The 19037-nt window shown below is 40.6% G+C and overlaps 1 protein-coding gene across 2 annotated transcripts in view; it reads right to left on the minus strand.

The window, feature by feature from the left end:
- LOC126299334 (uncharacterized) overlaps positions 1 to 19037 on the minus strand; it is an 864357-nt gene that overhangs the window by 301099 nt on the left and 544221 nt on the right. For both annotated transcript variants that reach the window (XM_049991164.1, XM_049991163.1), the window contains exon 21: positions 12980 to 13057. In XM_049991164.1, the coding sequence (XP_049847121.1) occupies positions 12980 to 13057 (78 nt within the window). The remainder of the gene's footprint in view (positions 1 to 12979; positions 13058 to 19037) is intronic.

The raw sequence follows: 19037 nt of genomic DNA on the forward strand, positions 1-19037 counted from the left end.
TTCGCCTGAAAATGTACTGTTGTCCCAAGCATATTGCAACAAACGGTGTATTTCTGTCGCTGCTCGTTTAGTTTTTATTGCTGTTTCAAATATACCGGTCATTTTTGAAACACTCTGTGTGTATATATATATATATATATATATATATATATATATATATATATATATATATATATATATGAGCGTCCCACCTAATTGCACAGTTTTCAAACATGCTATTATATTAAACTGTGTGAAAAACTTCGATTGTAAGTTATGGAGAGTCTCTGAGCACATCAACTATTTAGTGAGTCAATACCTTTACTTGTTAAATTATTAATAATGTTGTTGCTAGCGCCCAGATTTACATGTACTACACATTCACAAAGCATAGGTGCATTATCATATCATCAAACATGCACAATAAGGAAGCAAAACAATAAAAATTTGCGTTATTCTCTTCTATATTGATTTTTACTATCTTAGAAAACAGCACACACTAATCAATTTCTCCTCCTTTTCTTCACTAGGCTGATGCGTTTACCAGACAGAATATTTTTGTACACAGAAAATGATATTTCAATGTCACAAGATGTGACAGTTGCATACTTAAGTGAAGAAATTTTGGATGATTTGTGGTCAAGTTGAGAGTCTCTTACACTTCAGCCACAAAATATTTTCTTGTCAACTTCATAAAATCCAACCTGCGAACTGTTCTGATAACTATGTTTATCTTAAAAGCAGCAACACCCCCTTCTCCACAGAATGGCTGCAAAGATTTTTTCAACATCTTCAATAATTGTCTAAGATTCCACTTGTGGTTTGCAACTTTCTTATTACTGAAGGACAAGCACATTATCACAATCACAAATATGCATCAAAGTAGCCAACACTGTTTGTGGGTTTCATGAAGATAAAATAGTGCACAAGTTGGAGATGTTATGGATGTTTTGTTATTTAGAAACTTCCCTTTGTTAATTTTCTCCTTACATTTTGACAAATATTATAACCAACCCTTTTAGTCTGCAGTGCCATGTTCTCCACATGCATACTGGGGGAATCATCAACAGGTGAATAAGCCACCTTGATAGAAACTTCTAGCTGTGGAGCATCTCTCTAACTAGAGGTACTGATGCCTTTTGTTTTTGAATGTTTTTAAGTACATTCAAAGACTGTACTGTCTCTCTACCTCTGAAAGACCTTCTGTCTTGTATGACCTTAAAGGGGACTATGCCATCCAATTCTAAGGTTTAAGTCTTCAGATGTAAGTTTCATATTCTCATTCAAAAGTCTAGAAAAGGTTGTCAATGGTTATCAGGCAAAAAACTGAACTTTCCCAGTTATTTAAGACCAAAGTAAAAGAATGCTGCATTAATGATTATTCCAACAATTTACCAGAAAACTTGGACTCAAGAATGTAATTCTACATAACTCAAATAATTGTATTAGACAGATCTTGACATTGCCAGTATATAGACAGCTGACAATTGTTAGTGTAAAGTTACATAAATGCTTTGTTTGATGTATTACATAGTAACAGGTCCCTAGTAGTATGGGGTGGTGACCTTTTCTGAGTAGCTGCTTCTCTTCTAACATCAATATAGGAATTAATTTGAGAGAATTACCATAATTATCAGTTTGAGTAGATTACAGCTAGTCATACTTTGTTAGTTGGTATATATAGTATCCCCCTGGGATACACTAGTATGAAAAACAGTCATGTACTGCAAGGTGCTATCTATCCAGACCACTGGCAACCCAATCGTAGATATGCAGCGTAAACCCTATAATACCAAACATTATCAAAGTGTGTAAGCCACATCTTTGACAAATGACACAGTAATACATGGTGCAAGTCTCACCACTGGAGGTGCAATGGACACCACAATTAGTGCTCTCCAGGCCATAGTGCCAATTGTTATTGCCCATCCCTCAATCAGGGCCCTTGTTGCCCAGTGCTGTCATATGTGCAGACATGTGAATGGGGCTTCGCTCTGTGTCCTGTGAGTGTTCATAATACTGGCTGCTGATGCCTTTGCTCTGAGCCATGCCCTGAATTCTCCATAATGGCCACTGATGCCTTTACTCCACACTTGGCATCTCATCCCAGTTCTCTATACTGCGCCCACCATCGGCCCCACCTGCAGCCCATCTGTGGTGTGCAACTCACTGTCACTCCCTACTCTGTTGGCTGTGTTATTGGCCCATGTAAGGGATCCATCTCATCCACACAGCCATGTCTATCTCCTGGACCATCTTCAAGCTCTAACAGTCTCCACCAATACTGCCACATCAACATCACCATTGTATGAAGTCGTCCAGTGCAATGTCAGTGGATTGGAACAAAGTGGTGTGTATTCAAGTCCAAATGACTATTTTGTTGTGTTCAGTTTGAGTATAAATAAAGCTCATTTATTTCGTGTTGACTGGGACACATTATTTGGTTTGTAGTCATCAGAGGTTGCTTTTGCCTGTTAATGTATAACTAGACCCATTTCACACCCCTGAAGGCTCTCCTCCATGTTGGGATTTACAGAACATGATATGTGAATGAAAAAAATGAATGCATGAACTGTCACTCTTGCATCACCAGCACTTTAAAGATGATGTGCCAGCTGCTGGCTGACTGCTCAAGGAAGGTGGAGGGAGATTTGAAATTCATTTGACATTAAGTATTGATGATTGCTTTTTTTGAAATCTGGATTGTAAAAAGTAAATTGAAGCACTACAGGGTGTACATAAAGTCCGGGAACACTTTCAATTATTTATTGCACAAGAACTAAACATTGTACAGATGTCATACATATTGCATTTTGAAGAGATACTCTGAAAGTTTTTTTTACCAACATTTGATATGTGCACCATGAGTGACCTGGCAGTCATCAGTACTGTAATCAAATTCTTGCCATACCTGTCCCAGCATGGCATTGTCGATTGTTGCAGTCACTTCCCATGTTCTCTCCTGGAGCTCTGCTACATTACATGGTAGAGGCAGTACATACACCTGATCTTTAATGTGTCCCCACAGAAAAAAGTCACACAGAGTGAGATCTGGTGTTTGGGGAGGCCATTTCATAAAATAGCTGTCCCCTTCTGTAGAACAGCCAATCCATCGATGCAGCAAATCTGTCTCAGGTACCCATGAACTTCACGATGAAAAATGGGTGGAGCCCCATCCTGCTGAAAGATTGACAGAGAGTCTGATTGCAGTTGAGGCACCAGCCATACCAGCAACATGTCCAAGTAGGAATATCCAGGGACAGTTCTCTCAGCAAAGAAGAATGGCCTGTACAGTTTTCGACCTGACAAGGAACAAAAAACATTTACCTTTGGGGAATCACACTCAAATTCAGTGCATTTGTGTGTATTGTGGATGCTTTGTATCCAAATTTTGAAAATTATGCCTATTCACTTCCCACTGGTGTGTAAAGTGGCTTTGTCGTTAAAAATTAAGCAATCAAAAATACCAAACCCATCCTCATTCAATTGTTGCAACTGCAAACAAAATTCAAAATGCTTGTCTTTGTCATCATCACTGAGCTTCTGCACTACCTCCAATTTGAATGGTTTCAGAGACAGCTTCTGTCACAGGACTTTCCACACTGTGAGAAAAAAAAAAAAAAAAAAAAAAAAAAAAAAAAAAAAAAAAAAAAAAAAAAACTGTTTATCACAGTGCACAGTGTCTTGTTATAGCATATGAAGCAATATACCTGACACAACAATATCCATACATTCTTGTATCAGATCATTTAAATCTGTAATGCTGAACTATTCCCACTATCCACCATGCTTTGTACACCAATTTCTTGGTTTAAAGCTTGAAGTTGCATTAATCCTTTCACACAGTGCCGAGAAGGCAGTGCCAGAAACAGATTTTCTCACAGACTCCCCCCCCCCCCCCCCCCCCCTGCCCACCTTATTCACTGTTTAGGTCATGAATAAGCAGTTAAACTCATGGGAATATAAATGTAACTCACACATATTTATTTTTACTGTTTTACAAGAACAGTTACTTATAGTTTCATCTACATAGGGCTACTTCTGGAAACAATTAAAATATATAAAAAGACATTACACTCTGAAAATTGATATCTTGCCTCCTTCCTTTATTTTGAAGCCAACTGGTTTCTTAAACAAATGCAGAAATATCTTTGATGCTCTTATTTTCCTCCAGGTATGGATGGGACAAATTGATATGAATTCTCATATATGCATGCATAACCAGAATAAAAAAGTACTGGAGCTTCATTATTACTTATATCACTGTCTACATTATTAAAACTATGATCTTCACCTTCACTCCCCAATACACTAGATAGCTCATTTAATGCTGAAACCTCTCTTTCACTAATAACAGTATAAGACAAAGATGCCAATGTGTACACTGAATCACACGAACAACCATGAATAACACAGTACTACAAAGCAGTTTTGGCATGGACTGAGGTAAACACACCTAACGCAGAACAGTACTCATCAGGGCAAAGATATTTAAGAAACCAATGAAAGACAAGTGAAGCATACAAAACTGAAAAGTTGAGCAGTTAAACAGACAACCGACTTGTGGCAATCACATATTAGACCTTCTGGTGACAAACAGACCCGAACTATTTGAAACAGTTAACGCAGAACAGGGAATCAGCAATCATAAAGCGGTTACTGCATCGATGCTTTCAGCAGTAAATAGAAATATTAAAAAAAGGTAGGAAGATTTTTCTGTTTAGCAAAAGTGACAAAAAGCAGATTACAGAGTACCTGACGGCTCAACACAAAAGTTTTGTCTCAAGTACAGATAGTGTTGAGGATCAGTGGACAAAGTTCAAAACCATCGTACAAAACACGTTAGATGAGTATGTGCCAAGCAAGATCGTAAGAGATGGAAAAGAGCCACCGTGGTACAACAACCGAGTTAGGAAACTGCTGCGGAAGCAAAGGGAACTTCACACTTCACACCCCAGCTCGCACTATTCATCCACGAGACTCGGAGAGCCATAGACATGGGTTCACAGGTAGATGCCGTGTTTCTTGACTTCCGCAAGGCGTTCGATACAGTTCCCCACAGTTGTTTAATGAACAAAGTAAGAGCATATGGACTGTCAGACCAATTGTGTGATTGGATTGAAGAGTTCCTAGGTAACAGAACGCAGCATGTCATTCTCAATGGAGAGAAGTCTTCCGAAGTAAGAGTGATTTCAGGTGTGCCGCAGGGGAGTGTCATAGGACCGTTGCTATTCACAATATACACTCCTGGAAATGGAAAAAAAAGCACATTGACACCAGTGTGTCAGACCCACCATACTTGCTCCGAACACTGCGAGAGGGCTGTACAAGCAATGATCACACGCACGGCACAGCGGACACACCAGGAACTGCGGTGTTGGCCGTCGAATGGCGCTAGCTGCGCAGCATTTGTGCACCACCGCCGTCAGTGTCAGCCAGTTTGCCGTGGCATACGGAGCTCCATCGCAGTCTTTAACACTGGTAGCATGCCCCGACAGCGTGGACGTGAACCGTATGGGCAGTTGACTGACTTTGAGCGAGGGCGTATAGTGGGCATGCGGGAGGCCGGGTGGACGTACCGCCGAATTGCTCAACACGTGGGGCGTGAGGTCTCCACAGTACATCAATGTTGTCGTCAATGGTCGGCGGAAGGTGCACGTGCCCGTCGACCTGGGACCGGACCGCAGCGACGCACGGATGCACGCCTAGACCGTAGGATCCTACGCAGTGCTGTAGGGGACCGCACCGCCACTTCCCAGCAAATTAGGGACACTGTTGCTCCTGGGGTATCGGCGAGGACCATTTGCAACCGTCTCCATGAAGCTGGGCTACGGTCCCGCTCACGCCCCAACATCGTGCAGCCGGCCTCCAGTGGTGTCGCGACAGGCGTGAATGGAGGGACGAATGGAGACGTGTCATCTTCAGCGATGAGAGTCGCTTCTGCCTTGGTGCCAATGATGGTCGTATGCGTGTTTGGCGCCGTGCAGGTGAGCGCCACAATCAGGACTGCATACGACCGAGGCACACAGTGCCAACACCCGGCATCATGGTGTGGGGAGCGATCTCCTACACTGGCCGTACACCTCTGGTGATCATTGAGGGGATACTGAATAGTGCACGGTACATCCAAACCGTCATCGAACCCATCGTTCTACCATTCCTAGACCGGCAAGGGAACTTGCTGTTCCAACAGGACAATGCACGTCCGCATGTATCCCATGCCACCCAACGTGCTCTAGAAGGTGTAAGTCCACTATCCTGGCCAGCAAGATCTCCGGATCTGTCCCCCATTGAGCATGTTTGGGACTGGATGAAGTGTCGTCTCACACAGTCTGCACGTCCAGCACGAACGCTGGTCCAACTGAGGCGCCAGGTGGAAATGGCATCGCAAGCCGTTCCACAGGACTACATCCAGCATCTCTACGATCGTCTCCATGGGAGAATAGCAGCCTGCATTACTGCGAAAGGTGGATATACACTGTACTAGTGCCGACATTGTGCATGCTCTTTTGCCTGTGTCTATGTGCCTGTGGTTCTGTCAGTGTGATCATGTGATGTATCTGACCCCAGGAATGTGTCAATAAAGTTTCCCCTTCCTGGGACAATGAATTCACGGTGTTCTTATTTCAATTTCCAGGAGTGTACATAAATGACCTAGTGGATGACATTGGAAGTTCGCTGAGGCTTTTTGCAGGTGATGCTGTGGTGTATCGAGAGGTTGTAACAATGGAAAATTGTACTGAAATGCAGGAGGATCTGCAGTGAATTGACGCATGGTGCAGGGAATGGCAATTGAATCTCAATCTAGACAAGTGTAATGTGCTGTGATACATAAAAAGATAGTTCCCTTATCATTTAGCTACAAAATAGCAGGTCAGCAACTGGAAGCAATTAATTCCATAAATTATCTGGCAGTACACATTAGGAGTAATTTAAAATGGAATGATCAGGTAAAATTGAACGTTGGTAAAGCAGATGCCAGACTGAAATTCATTGGAAGAATTCTAAGGAAATGCAATCCGAAAACAAAGGAAGTAGGTTACAGTACGCTTGTTCGCCCACTGCTTGAATACTGCTCAACAGTGTTGGATCCGTAACAGATAGGGTTAATAGAAGAGATAGAGAAGATCCAACGGAGAGCAGCGCGCTGCATTACAGGATCATTTAGCAATCGCGAAAGCGTTACGGAAATGGTAGATAAGCTCCAGTGGAAGACTCTGCAAGAGAGACGTTCAATACCTCGGTACGGGCTTTTGTTAAAGGTTCGAGAACATACCTTCACCGAAGAGTGAAGCAGTATATTGCTCCCTCCTATGTATATCTCGCAAAGAGACCATGAGGATAAAATCAGAGAGATTAGAGCCCACACAGAAGCATACCGACAATCCTTCTTTCCATGAACAATACGAGACTGGAATAGTAGGGAGAACCGATAGAGGTACTCAGGGTACCCTCCGCCACACACTGTCAGGTGGCTTGTGGAGTATGGATGTAGATCTAGATGTAGATATATATGCGCATACCACCTGATGTGTAGCAACTGCCACCTGTATATACATGAGTGTAGAAGTGAAACGGTTAAATTCATGATTTACCTTCAACTACATATGTAAAAAATGTAACCATCAAGATCCATCAATACAATTATTAAATTTTGCCTCTGCAATCTATTTTTCACTCTGCAGGTAAGTGTGCATGGGTTGGAAACTTCTTAGCAAATTAAACTGTGTGCCACACTGCCTATAAGGAAGTAGGTTTCTCTATCTTCTTTATGTGTCTATCAATTACTCAACACCTGAAGTATTTAGTGAGTTAATACCTGTACTCATTAAATTACTCATAATGTTATTACTAGACCCCAGTTTTTCATGCCCTATCAAACTGTGAAAAATGCATGTATTCACACAATATTATATCATTAAACATGCACAATAAGGTAGCAAAACAATAAAATATTCAATTCAATATTTATTTCTACTTTCTTCTAAAACAGTACACAGTAACCAATTTCTCCCACTTTTCCTCACTTACCTCCATGCATTTACCAGACAGAAGTTTTTGGTCTGATAACTTTTTTATCTTTAAAGCTGCAGCACACACATCTCCACACAATGATTGCAAGGATTTTTTACCTTTTCAGTAACTGTCTGAGACTCCACCTACAGCTTACAACTTTGTTATTGCCAAAGGAAAATATGCTAAATTTGGCTTTATGTAAATCTGGTCTTGCTTCAAAGCTGTTTTCTTGAACACCACTTGCAAATCTTTAATGCAAGCTGAACTAAGGGCTTCGAAAGTGTACAGCCCGAAAATGAAGAAAAACACCTTGGAAGCAGTCTCTTAAGGCTTTTCAATACAATGAAACAAGGAGATGTCAACTTCAATAGGTCTCTTACTGACAATTTAATCAAAATTATCACAATACTATGTGGCAGCATTTATCTAGGTACCACACCTGGTTTAAACAAGTTTTGGTGGCAAAGCTATATCTGGCAGTATATCTCTAAATCCAGCAACATGAACAGGTGTTTCAGAATACCTTTAATTGGAAAAACAATCACCATATGACTTAATGCTGTCAGCAATATGGACCCTCTGTGTTTTGGGCATCCATTTACACAATTTGTATCACTGTATTCACACAGTGAAATTTTAGACTACCATTTTAGCTATAAGACGTAGAGCATGGGCTAAGGTTAGGATAAAATATTTTAATTGCTTTCCCATCCTTCATCACACAGTGGGCAGCAACATATAACAACAATAGTATCTTTTTTCAATTTAAATTTATTGCCACAAAGTATATTGACTTCTGCCAACATCTACCAAGCAGAACTAGGGCAACTGATCTCATTATGAAGTTTACAGACTGTAACAAATTTGCAAAATTACTCATATTCTGCACTTTTGGTTTTCCTATTAAAAAAAACAATAAAAGAAGATATCATGTATGTAATTGCAAAACCATGATAGGATATAATAAGCATTATAGTGTCTCAATTCCTGCAATCTTCAAAGAATACATTTACACCCTCCCCAAAATGGCGAAACATGAAAAAATTCATGCAACATGTATCAGCATGGAAAACTAGACTCTAGTCATATATATTCTGGAAAATGAAATACTGTCACAGGCTGGTGATAATTTGAAATAAAATCATCTAAATAACATGGGACTTTCAAACACAAACTTTGTAGCTATAGAATTAATTAATGCTGCCTGCCAAGCTTCACATTCATTTCTTCCTAACATTACCATCATGACAAAAAATCAAAATGATCCTACCAGCATAGGAACTTCATCAACTCTAGCTCATATTTTCTTGAGGGGGGAAACACACACACACACACACACACACACACACACACACACACATACACACACACACACACACACACACACACACACACAGGAGCTAGATATCAACCCTAGCAATCAAACTCATGTGTAAATTCAAACCATTATGCAGATACTATGCACGTATGGTCCTCTCAATGTACAGCTTTTAAACATTTGTGTACTCACGTTGTTTGTCATGCGCCCCGCTTCACTGTGGTCGTGTAATGCCCAAATGCGATATACTGCACAATGAAGTGACAATGCCAAGTGCCCCAAAATGTGAAATGTGAATAGCAAGCAAAGTGAAGGAGGGAATAATACTATGAAATGCAACCCATATAGTGTAACTCTTACAAGTGTACTCCACTTTAATATTATCAGCTTTACATATCAAATAAAATAACATGCATCAATGATATTCAAAATTAAATTATGCTACACTACATGTTGAAAAACGGTCTCATTTGTTTCCACTGCAATTATAAATCACTATATGAAAAGATTAAAAACAAAGGGACTTTGACACCGGCTACAAGTTACAAATTGCACACTTTGACACAATAAGCATAGCACTTGATCAGGCTTGAAAAAGTATTTCAGTGGATGTTCACTGTATTCTGATGGTCACTGGGGTAACCACTTTGATACTACACATACTGGAAGATTGATCTAACTGCTGTTGAGCATAACTACCTGTGAAGATGCAGCTGCATTCGAAGGATGGTGTTCCCCTCACAAAAGTTTACATCAGCACCCAGAAGTCATACCGAGTTGGTAAAGCTCTGGAAAAACCCATGGAACACCCAGAAGCCAAGTATGTCTAGCAGTTGGCAATATCTCATGCCAAATTGTAGTACTGTCAACACAGAAATGGCAGTATCTTCTACTCCAAGCACTGACCAACACTTGTGACCATAAAATGAATCCACTATTAAAAGTGATCCATTATCCTCTCAGATGATTTTACAAAACACCTCTTCTTGCCACTTCTGTAAGTGTTCCTTGTCCACTTTCCTAAAAGATGAGGCAATAGTGACAAAACAGTCCATGTGAAACAAATTTTGTTTGATACATGGCCCAGAGGATTCAGTCCGCTCTTTTAACAATAAACAGAGGTGACTGCAAGGGTCCATCTGCAGATATTGTTGGCATTATTGTGAAGCTATGAGTTGGCATTATTGTGTAGCTACGAGTCATGTTACTGGCGGACTGCACAACTGTGACAACATCTTCTGTTCCTTTTCTCGCAAGAGTTTGACCAGGCATCATTTCTAAATTAAATACACTCTGATCCATATCGTAAACATTCTGTTTACTAACCACTTCCACAACAGATCTTTAGTCAGTGACACATTTTTCATAGCTAATTATTATGGCTCCCTCGTTGCATAGATTTTTGTCATCGTAACATAGTTTACCTTTCATGACACAATATTCTATTTCTTTTTAGGGTGAAAACCTATGCGGGAGGTGCCTTGGAATCACTTACACCAATCTCCACTGCGTCTTGAACACTCTACTGCTGTATGTTGTATTTACTTTTGCAAGCTTCTGGTGATAAGTACCATGGTTTTCAATGTATTTATTCCAAACCGATTCCTTTTCTGTTTTAATAATTTAAAACTCTTCTTGATGGTCTAGGAAGATGGATTTCCCTTATTTCCACCTTTCCAAAAAGTAACAGCCTGTTATGTAAAAGGTGAAACTGATATTCAATGGCTTTACATTGCCAAAGCAGCCTCCACCATCATTGAAGTCCTTGATCGCATGCTGCAGTCCTGTTCAGGCAATGAAAAAGTTCAATAAATATGACGGTGGTGAAATGTAAGCTTTACTTTCACCATCATGATCCTCTTGTATGCATCCACTGTACATCAATCCAATATTTTCTTGAATATCTAGCGCATCTTCATCTGTGCAGTTGTTTATGATAATTTGCAACAACATTTCAAGATATAAGGATAAGCATAAAGAAAGCACCATGTGCTCATTTCATCCAATAACAACAAATATCGATGCTTACTGGTCACAACTTTCAAGAGTTCTAGTTCCTTGACATTTAATGATTGCAGTTTAGTTGTCATTCCATACTGCTCAAAAGGGTTGCATGACAGCTCGTAGGTTCACCAAGATGGTGAACACAAACCTCTTCCTAAACTAAGTGCACAGTATCTCACGTTAGGGCATTACATGACCACAGTGAAGCTGGGTGCATGACAAACAACCTATGCACACGAATGTTTAAAAGCTGCATGTTGAGACGGCCATGCCTGCATAGTATCCGCATAACGGGCCAAAGTTTTGCACGAGATCAGTTGCTAGGGCAGATACCCAGCTCACGCACTTTTACTCAAGAAAATAGTGTCAAGTTGATGAAGTTCCCGTGTAAGAAGTAAAAAATAATATGGTAAAACCCCTTTTTAACGAATCTCAGGGCACCAAAAAATTTGTTCCTTAAAAGAGAGTTTTCTTTAAATAAGTGTTTAGGTCAAAATGCACTAAATAAGTGTTCCAGAATCAAAATTGGAACCTAGGCTATTTAGGCCATATAAATACTCCATAATCACAAACTCACCTTGTGCTGTATACAAAAATACAGTGAACATGAAAATGTTTCTTGGCAAATTTAAAACTACTCGATATATTTATAATACTTTTTTTTAAATTTCAAGATATTTTGGATGTTAGGTCACATCAAAAGGCATCAACTAGTGTCTTGATTTGAAAGGAGAAAATTTTATTTAGCTAATGGCACTCAATGAATTAGATTTCACAATAATGAATAAAACTGCTATACTGTCTTTATTTCTGAAAGAAAAAACTAGAAGAGTAGTCTGCTGCTTCCTTCCAGCACAGCATACACCTAGAAGTTGTTGTTCCAGTTGGTTCATATTGTTAAGAACTGACTCATCCACAACCAAGGATGAGAAATACCTTCTAACTGTCTCAAGTCCTTCCACAGCTGCAGAAAAACTTTATGTTTGTGAGTCCACATCATCATCATCATCGTCACCACCACTGTCACCACCAACTTTTCTTCATTTGCTGGCCACATTACACGTACAAAAACACTATTGTAAGTAGTCTACACAACTACAGTATACACTTAATGCTGTCACTTTATAGCATCAGACATGACAGTTGGAGTGTGGTAGTGCGGAAGAATTGTGTTTTCAAATGACCAATTTAACATTCACCAATCTTGATAACTTCACAACTATCGATACGAGACCAATATCTGAACACTAACACAGACATTGATTTTAAGAATACATATGATCAAAGCCTAAAGTGACTATTTAATGTCAAAAAATAAGAAGTGCAGCTGCAAACCGTATTTTAATTTGAGAATTGCAACACACTTATTCCTTAAAAGCGGTATTTAAAAGAAAGCGCAATTCATTAAAACTGAATTTCAGGAACACTGTTTTTATGGCTTTATCAATGGGACCAACAAAAGTATTCCTTAAAAGTGGGATTTCCTTAAAAGCAGATCCATTAATACTAGGTTTTACTGTATTTCACTGCATTTTAACAAAATTGTAGCTACAATGTAGACAAAGCAAAGCTTAAAGCAATATCCTGTCAATATTTACAGAAATCACTTACTGAAATACTAATTGCAACCATGACTAAAGCATAGGTGTAGTGAATACATACCTGATTCATTTTGATATCTGGGCCATCTGCTCGCTTTAAAAAATTTCTTCTGTCTAAATGATTCAGCATACGGCTCAGCTGTTAAAAAACACGACATTGGTCAGAGTAACTGCACAACTGCACAAAGAAAATGAAGAGAATGAAATAACATAGCCATGTGAGTTACAGAAATAAGCACTACCTGATGATTTTTTTGTAAATCAGGATTATGAACCCAAAGTCAAAATTACCACCATCAACACCACCATCATCATCATAAAAACAACAACAATAACAACAACAATAGTTCTACTCAGTTAAGTATTACCAAGTGCATTATCACAATTGTAAATATGCATCGAAGTAGCTAAAACTGTTTGTGGCTTTTCTGAAGATAAAGTAGTTGACCATTCAGGGAGGTTATAGATGATGTGTTACTTAGAAACTTTGTCCATTTCCTCCTTACATTTTTGCAAATTCTACTATTTTAGGCTTCAGAAAAATATGTAAAAACTGTAACAATTAAGATCAATCAACAGCATTATTAAATTTTGCCTTCAGAATCTTTTTTTCACTCTGAACGTGCTTGTGCATAGTTTTGAAACTTCCTTGCAGACTGAACTGTGTGTTAGACTCCATCTGACAGCTAGCAGGGTTCCCTGCCTCCTTTATGTATCTATCAATGACTCAGCACCTGAACTATTTAGTGAGTTAATACCTTTAGTTACTAATTTACTGACAATGTTATTACTAGAGCCCAGATTTTCATGCGCTATTACATAATAAAACTTGCATGCATTCATACAATATCATATCATTAAACATGCATAATAATGCAGCAAAACAATAAAAGTATGCAGTATCAGTTCTATATTTATTTCTACTTTCTTCTGAAACAGTACACAATCACCAATTTCCCCCACTTTTCTTCTCTTACACTCAAGTGTTTACCAACAGAACATTTAGTTACACATAAAATGACCTTTCTGTGTTACAGGAAGTGACAGTGTATGCCTAAGTGAAGAAATTATGAATGAAATATTAAGTTGAGAGCTTTTTTACATTTCTACCACAAACTATTTTTGTCATCTTCAATGCTCAAAATCAGTATTTGATCTTTGCCACTTTAAAAACTGGAACACCCACTTCTTCACCTGTGGCTAAGAACATTGTTTTTGCTGAACGGAAATGCACAAAATTTGATTTGATGTAAAGCTTGTTTTGCTTCCCATCTGTTTTCCTGACTACCCCTTCAACGTCTTTAATGCAAACTGCAATAGTGGCTTCAAAAGTCTGCAGTCCAGAAAAGAAGGAAAAAACCTAGGATGCAGTAACTTAAGACTTTTCAATAGAATGAGCCAGATAGATGTCAACTTTGATAGATCTACATATACATCTACATTTATACTCCGCAGGCCACCCAACAGTATGTGGCAGAGGGCACTTTACGTGCCACTGTCATGACCTCCCTTTCCTTTTCCAGTCGCGTATGAATCGTGGGAAGAACGACTGCCAGAAAGCTTCCGTGCACGCTCAAATCTCTCTAATTTTACATTCATGATCTCCTTGGGAGTTACAAGTAGGGGAAAGCAATATATTCAATACCTCATCCAGAAATGCACCCTCTTAAAACCTAGACAGAGAGCTACACCACGATGCAGAGCACCTCTCTTGCAGACTCTGCCACTTGAGTTTGCTAAACATCTCCGTAACGCTTACCAAATAACCCTGTGACGAAACATGCTGCTTTTGTTTGGATCTTCTCTATCTCCTCTGTCAACTCGACCTGGTACAGATGCCACACTGATGAGCAGTACTCAAGTATAGGTTGAATGAGTGTTTTCTAAGCCACCTCCTTTGTTGGTGGACCACATTTTCTAAGGACTCTCCCAATGAATCTCAACCTGGCACCCGCCTTACCAACAATTAATTTTTTATGATTATTCCACTTCAAATCATTCCGCACGCATACTCCCAGATATTTTACAGAAGTAACTGCTACCAGTGTTTGTTCTGCTATCACATAATCATACAATAAAGGATCCTTCTTTCTATGTATTCACAATACATTACATTTGTCTATACATTACATTTGTCTATGTTAAGGGTCAGTTGCCGCTCCCTGCACCAAGTGCCTATCCGCTGCAGATCTTCCTCCATTTTGCTGCAATTTTCTAATGCTGCAACTGCTCTGTATACTACAGCATCATCTTCGAAAAGCCGCATGGACTTTCCGACACTATCTGTAGGAATTGATGCTCCCTTACTGAAATCTTAATCAAAATTATCACAGTAAAAGCTGGCAGCAATACCGGGAGGTTACAATTAAATTTTCCCTGTTTAACATGTTATAGAATGGAAGCTAATTACCATATGAGAACCAAACTTGGTAGCGTTAATGTCCAGAGTATGGGGTGCATAATTACCATTTGTCACAGTGCCACCATCCGGATCCAACTATGGCCAACTGGTGCCATGATCAGTAATCGTGTTTCATAGTTTCACACACCTGACCAGTCACAATGCGCTTGTTGACTTGAGCTTTGACAAATGGAGCAGGGAATTATTGGTGAAGCTCTATTATCAAAACAGCAGTAATGCTACAGCTGTACTTTGACAATATGGCTGAAAGAATTATGGAAGTGTCCTTTTTCTCTACCTGCTATGATGATGTAGTTTGAATCAACTGGAGAACTGGGTGTTGCTCTGGGAAGAGGCCAACAATGGGTTGCACTACAGTTGTTTGTTTGTTTTGTTTTAGGGTGTAAAAACAAATGGAGTCATACACACACAACTTTAGAACACGAAGACAAAGAAGAGTTAAAAAACGACTATATGTCAATCCCAATTGACATACAAGAAGACAGCTAAAAAGAAGGATGAAGAGAAAGGGCTACAAATGACACCATACAGAAACGGAGGCCCAAAACTAAAAATTAAATGGCCTTTGCCATATTGCTTTGATGGATAAAAAGTATGACAAGGTCGACAGCCTGCACGTCATTTGCTAAAACGGCCGATAATTCAGACAGCATACCCAAGTGAGAACATAAACAGTTAAAAAATGGGCATTCCATCAGGAAGTGGCAGACAGTTAAAAGTTAAGTGCAATGTGTACAAAGTGGTGGCGGAGTGCCACTTATCAAATTATGATGGCTAAAAAGGCAGTGCCCAATATGCAACCTAGTTTAAAATGACCTCCTCCTGAGGGCTGAGAGAAAGTCATCCAAGCCACTGGGAGAGATTAATTATCAGGAGCTTATTCCAATGGAGGGAGAACCAATGACAATGCCAAAGGGACACCACCTCCTGACAGATGGCAACTGAGGTATTATCAGAGGGAACATAAGAACCTGTGGGCTGACGTACGAGGATTGCAGGTTTGGCAGCAGCATCAGCAGCCTCATTTCCTGGCAGACTGATGTGACCAGGAACCCACATAAACATCACAGTAGCTCCATCAGGAGTGAGCAAGTGACAATTTTCCTGGACCTGTTGCACTAAGGGATGGGTGACGTACAGCACACACAGACTTTGAAGGGTGCTGAGAGTTTCTGAGCAGAGGATGTACTACGTGGCCTGATAGAGGGCAAAGAGCTCGGCTGTAGATACTAAGTAGTGAGCCAGAAGTCATTATCAAAAGATGTGGGCACCAATGACGAAGGCACACCTGATACCAAGGTCAGTGTGAGAGCCATCAGTGTACAAAAAAGGTACTATTGCGAAGTTCCATGTGAAGGTCATGAAACTGAAGACAATAGAGCGAGGCTGGAATAGTGTCCTCAGGAAGCAAATGAAGGCCTAGGTGAACATGGGACACTGCATAAATCCAAGGTGGTGAAGGGTTCACAGCTACTGGGACAGTTGCAGGTAGTGTGAAGTTAAGCTGTTGAAGCAAGTGTCAAAAGTAGACTCCAAGAGGAAACAAAAAATTCAAATGTGTGTGAATTCCTAAGGGACCAAACTGCTAAGGTCATCAGTCCCTAGGCTTACACACTACTTAAACTGACTCATGCTAACAACAACACACACACACCCATGCCTGAGGGAGGACTCAAACATCCGGTGGGAGGGGCCGTGCAATCCATGACATGGCTCCTAAAACTGCTCAGCCACTTTGTGCAGCCAGGAGATGACAGAAAAGGATGCACCCCATACTGAGGATCAAAGGAATAATTGAAGGAGGCGGCACAGGATGGGTGGCCACACATGGCATACAAATGGCATGCATACCTGCTGAGGAGAAATTCACAGTGGTAGGGCAGTGGTAGTTCAATGGCTTCAGCATATAGACTCTCAATTGGGCTGGTGTAAAAGGTGGCAGTGGCCAAATGGATGCCATGATGGTGGATAGTGTTCAGACGCGTAAGAGGGACGGATGTGCAGATGCATAAACAAAGCACCCATAGTCTAGTTTCAAACGGACAAGGGACCAGTGCAAACGGAGGGGGGTGGTTCAATCTGCACTCCAGGAAGTACCATTGTGGGCATGTAGGGCACTGAAGTACCATGTACAGCAGGCTGCCAAGTAAGACACATAAGAGGACCAAGAGTGTTTCCTATCGAGCATGAGCACCAGGAATTTTGTAGTTTCAATGAACGGAAGAACAACAGGCCCAAGATGTAAAGATGGTGGGATAAAACAATTGCACCACCAGAAGTTCATACAGAACAGCAATAGATGGCAAAATCATCAACAAAAAGGGAGCCGCAGATGCCCGGCAGGAGACAGGCCATGATAGGGTTCATGGCGATAGCAAAGACGACAACGCTCAGGACAGAACCCTTGGGCACACAGGTTTCCTGGGTAAAGGTGTCTGGTCTGAGAAAGGGGAACACACATGCACCTTGAAAAAAATATTCCTGAAGGAAACAGAGCAGGCAGCCATGGAAGCCTCATGTGTAAACAGTACAGAGGATACCAGTTCTCCAGCAGGTGTCATAGGCCTACTGCAATTCGAAAAACATGGCTAAAGTCTGAGATTTCTGCAGAAAACTACTCATGACATGGGTGGGCAAAGTAACAAGATGGTTAACTGTAGAACGGCATGCTCAAAATCCACACTGTACAGTCATTAGTAAATTGCAAGACTCGAGCCATCATACGAGCTGGGCATGAATCATATGTTCCTCCACATTGCAACAACAGCTGGTGGGTGAGATGGGGCAGTAGCAAGAAGGAAGGTTTTGTCCTTACCAGGCTTAGGTATGGGTATGACTGTGGCTTCATATCAACGTCCAGGGAAATGTGCCCTCTGACAGATGCAGTTGTACTTATTAAGCAGAAAGTGCATGCCCGCAAGAAAAAAGTACTGCAACATCTGAATGTGGGCAGCATCTGACCCTGGGGTGGAGGATCAGGATGAACTGATAGCAAGGTCTAGCTCCCTTGTAGTAAAGGCGGCACTGTAGCACTCATGATGCTGAGAAGAGAAGGGTGTCGCCCGAGACGCCTCCACTTGTTTCCGATGGAGAAAGGCAGGGTAATAGTGGGAAAAGCTCAAAATTTCTGCAAAATGTCAGCCCACAGTGTTAGAGATAGCAATATGGTCCACAATGACATCTTCTGCAACTGTCAGGCAGGAAATTGGTGAATGGATCTTGATACTAAAGAGCCATCGGAGATTGACCCACACAATAGAGGAAGGGCTGGAACTCTTAACAGAACTAGTGAATCAAATCCAGCCAGCTTTTTTGCTATCCTGAAGAACGTAATGACACTGTGCACACATCTTTTTATAATGAATGCAGTGTGCCATCATAGGAGATGGTAAAAAATGCAGAGAGCATGTCTCCGTATGCGGATTGCATCGTGGCATGCCTCAGTCTACCAAGGGACAGGGACACAGGATGATAAAGAGGAAGTGCAAGGCATGGAACATTCTGCAGCAGTAAGGATAATGTTTGTGAGATATTCCCCCTGGTTGTCACAACTGGGGAACTCTTGTTCTTTGAAGGTCGTCAGGAAGGAGTAAAGCCACTAGGCAGCCTTAGTAAGCTGCCATCATTTTGGTGTGCACACAGGTGGAGTAGGAGTCAGCAAATGGATAACACATGGTGAAGCAAAGCAAGCGCTGTA

This window comes from Schistocerca gregaria, chromosome X (assembly GCF_023897955.1).
Source record: "Schistocerca gregaria isolate iqSchGreg1 chromosome X, iqSchGreg1.2, whole genome shotgun sequence".
In the NCBI taxonomy this organism is placed as follows: Eukaryota; Metazoa; Arthropoda; class Insecta; order Orthoptera; family Acrididae; genus Schistocerca; species Schistocerca gregaria.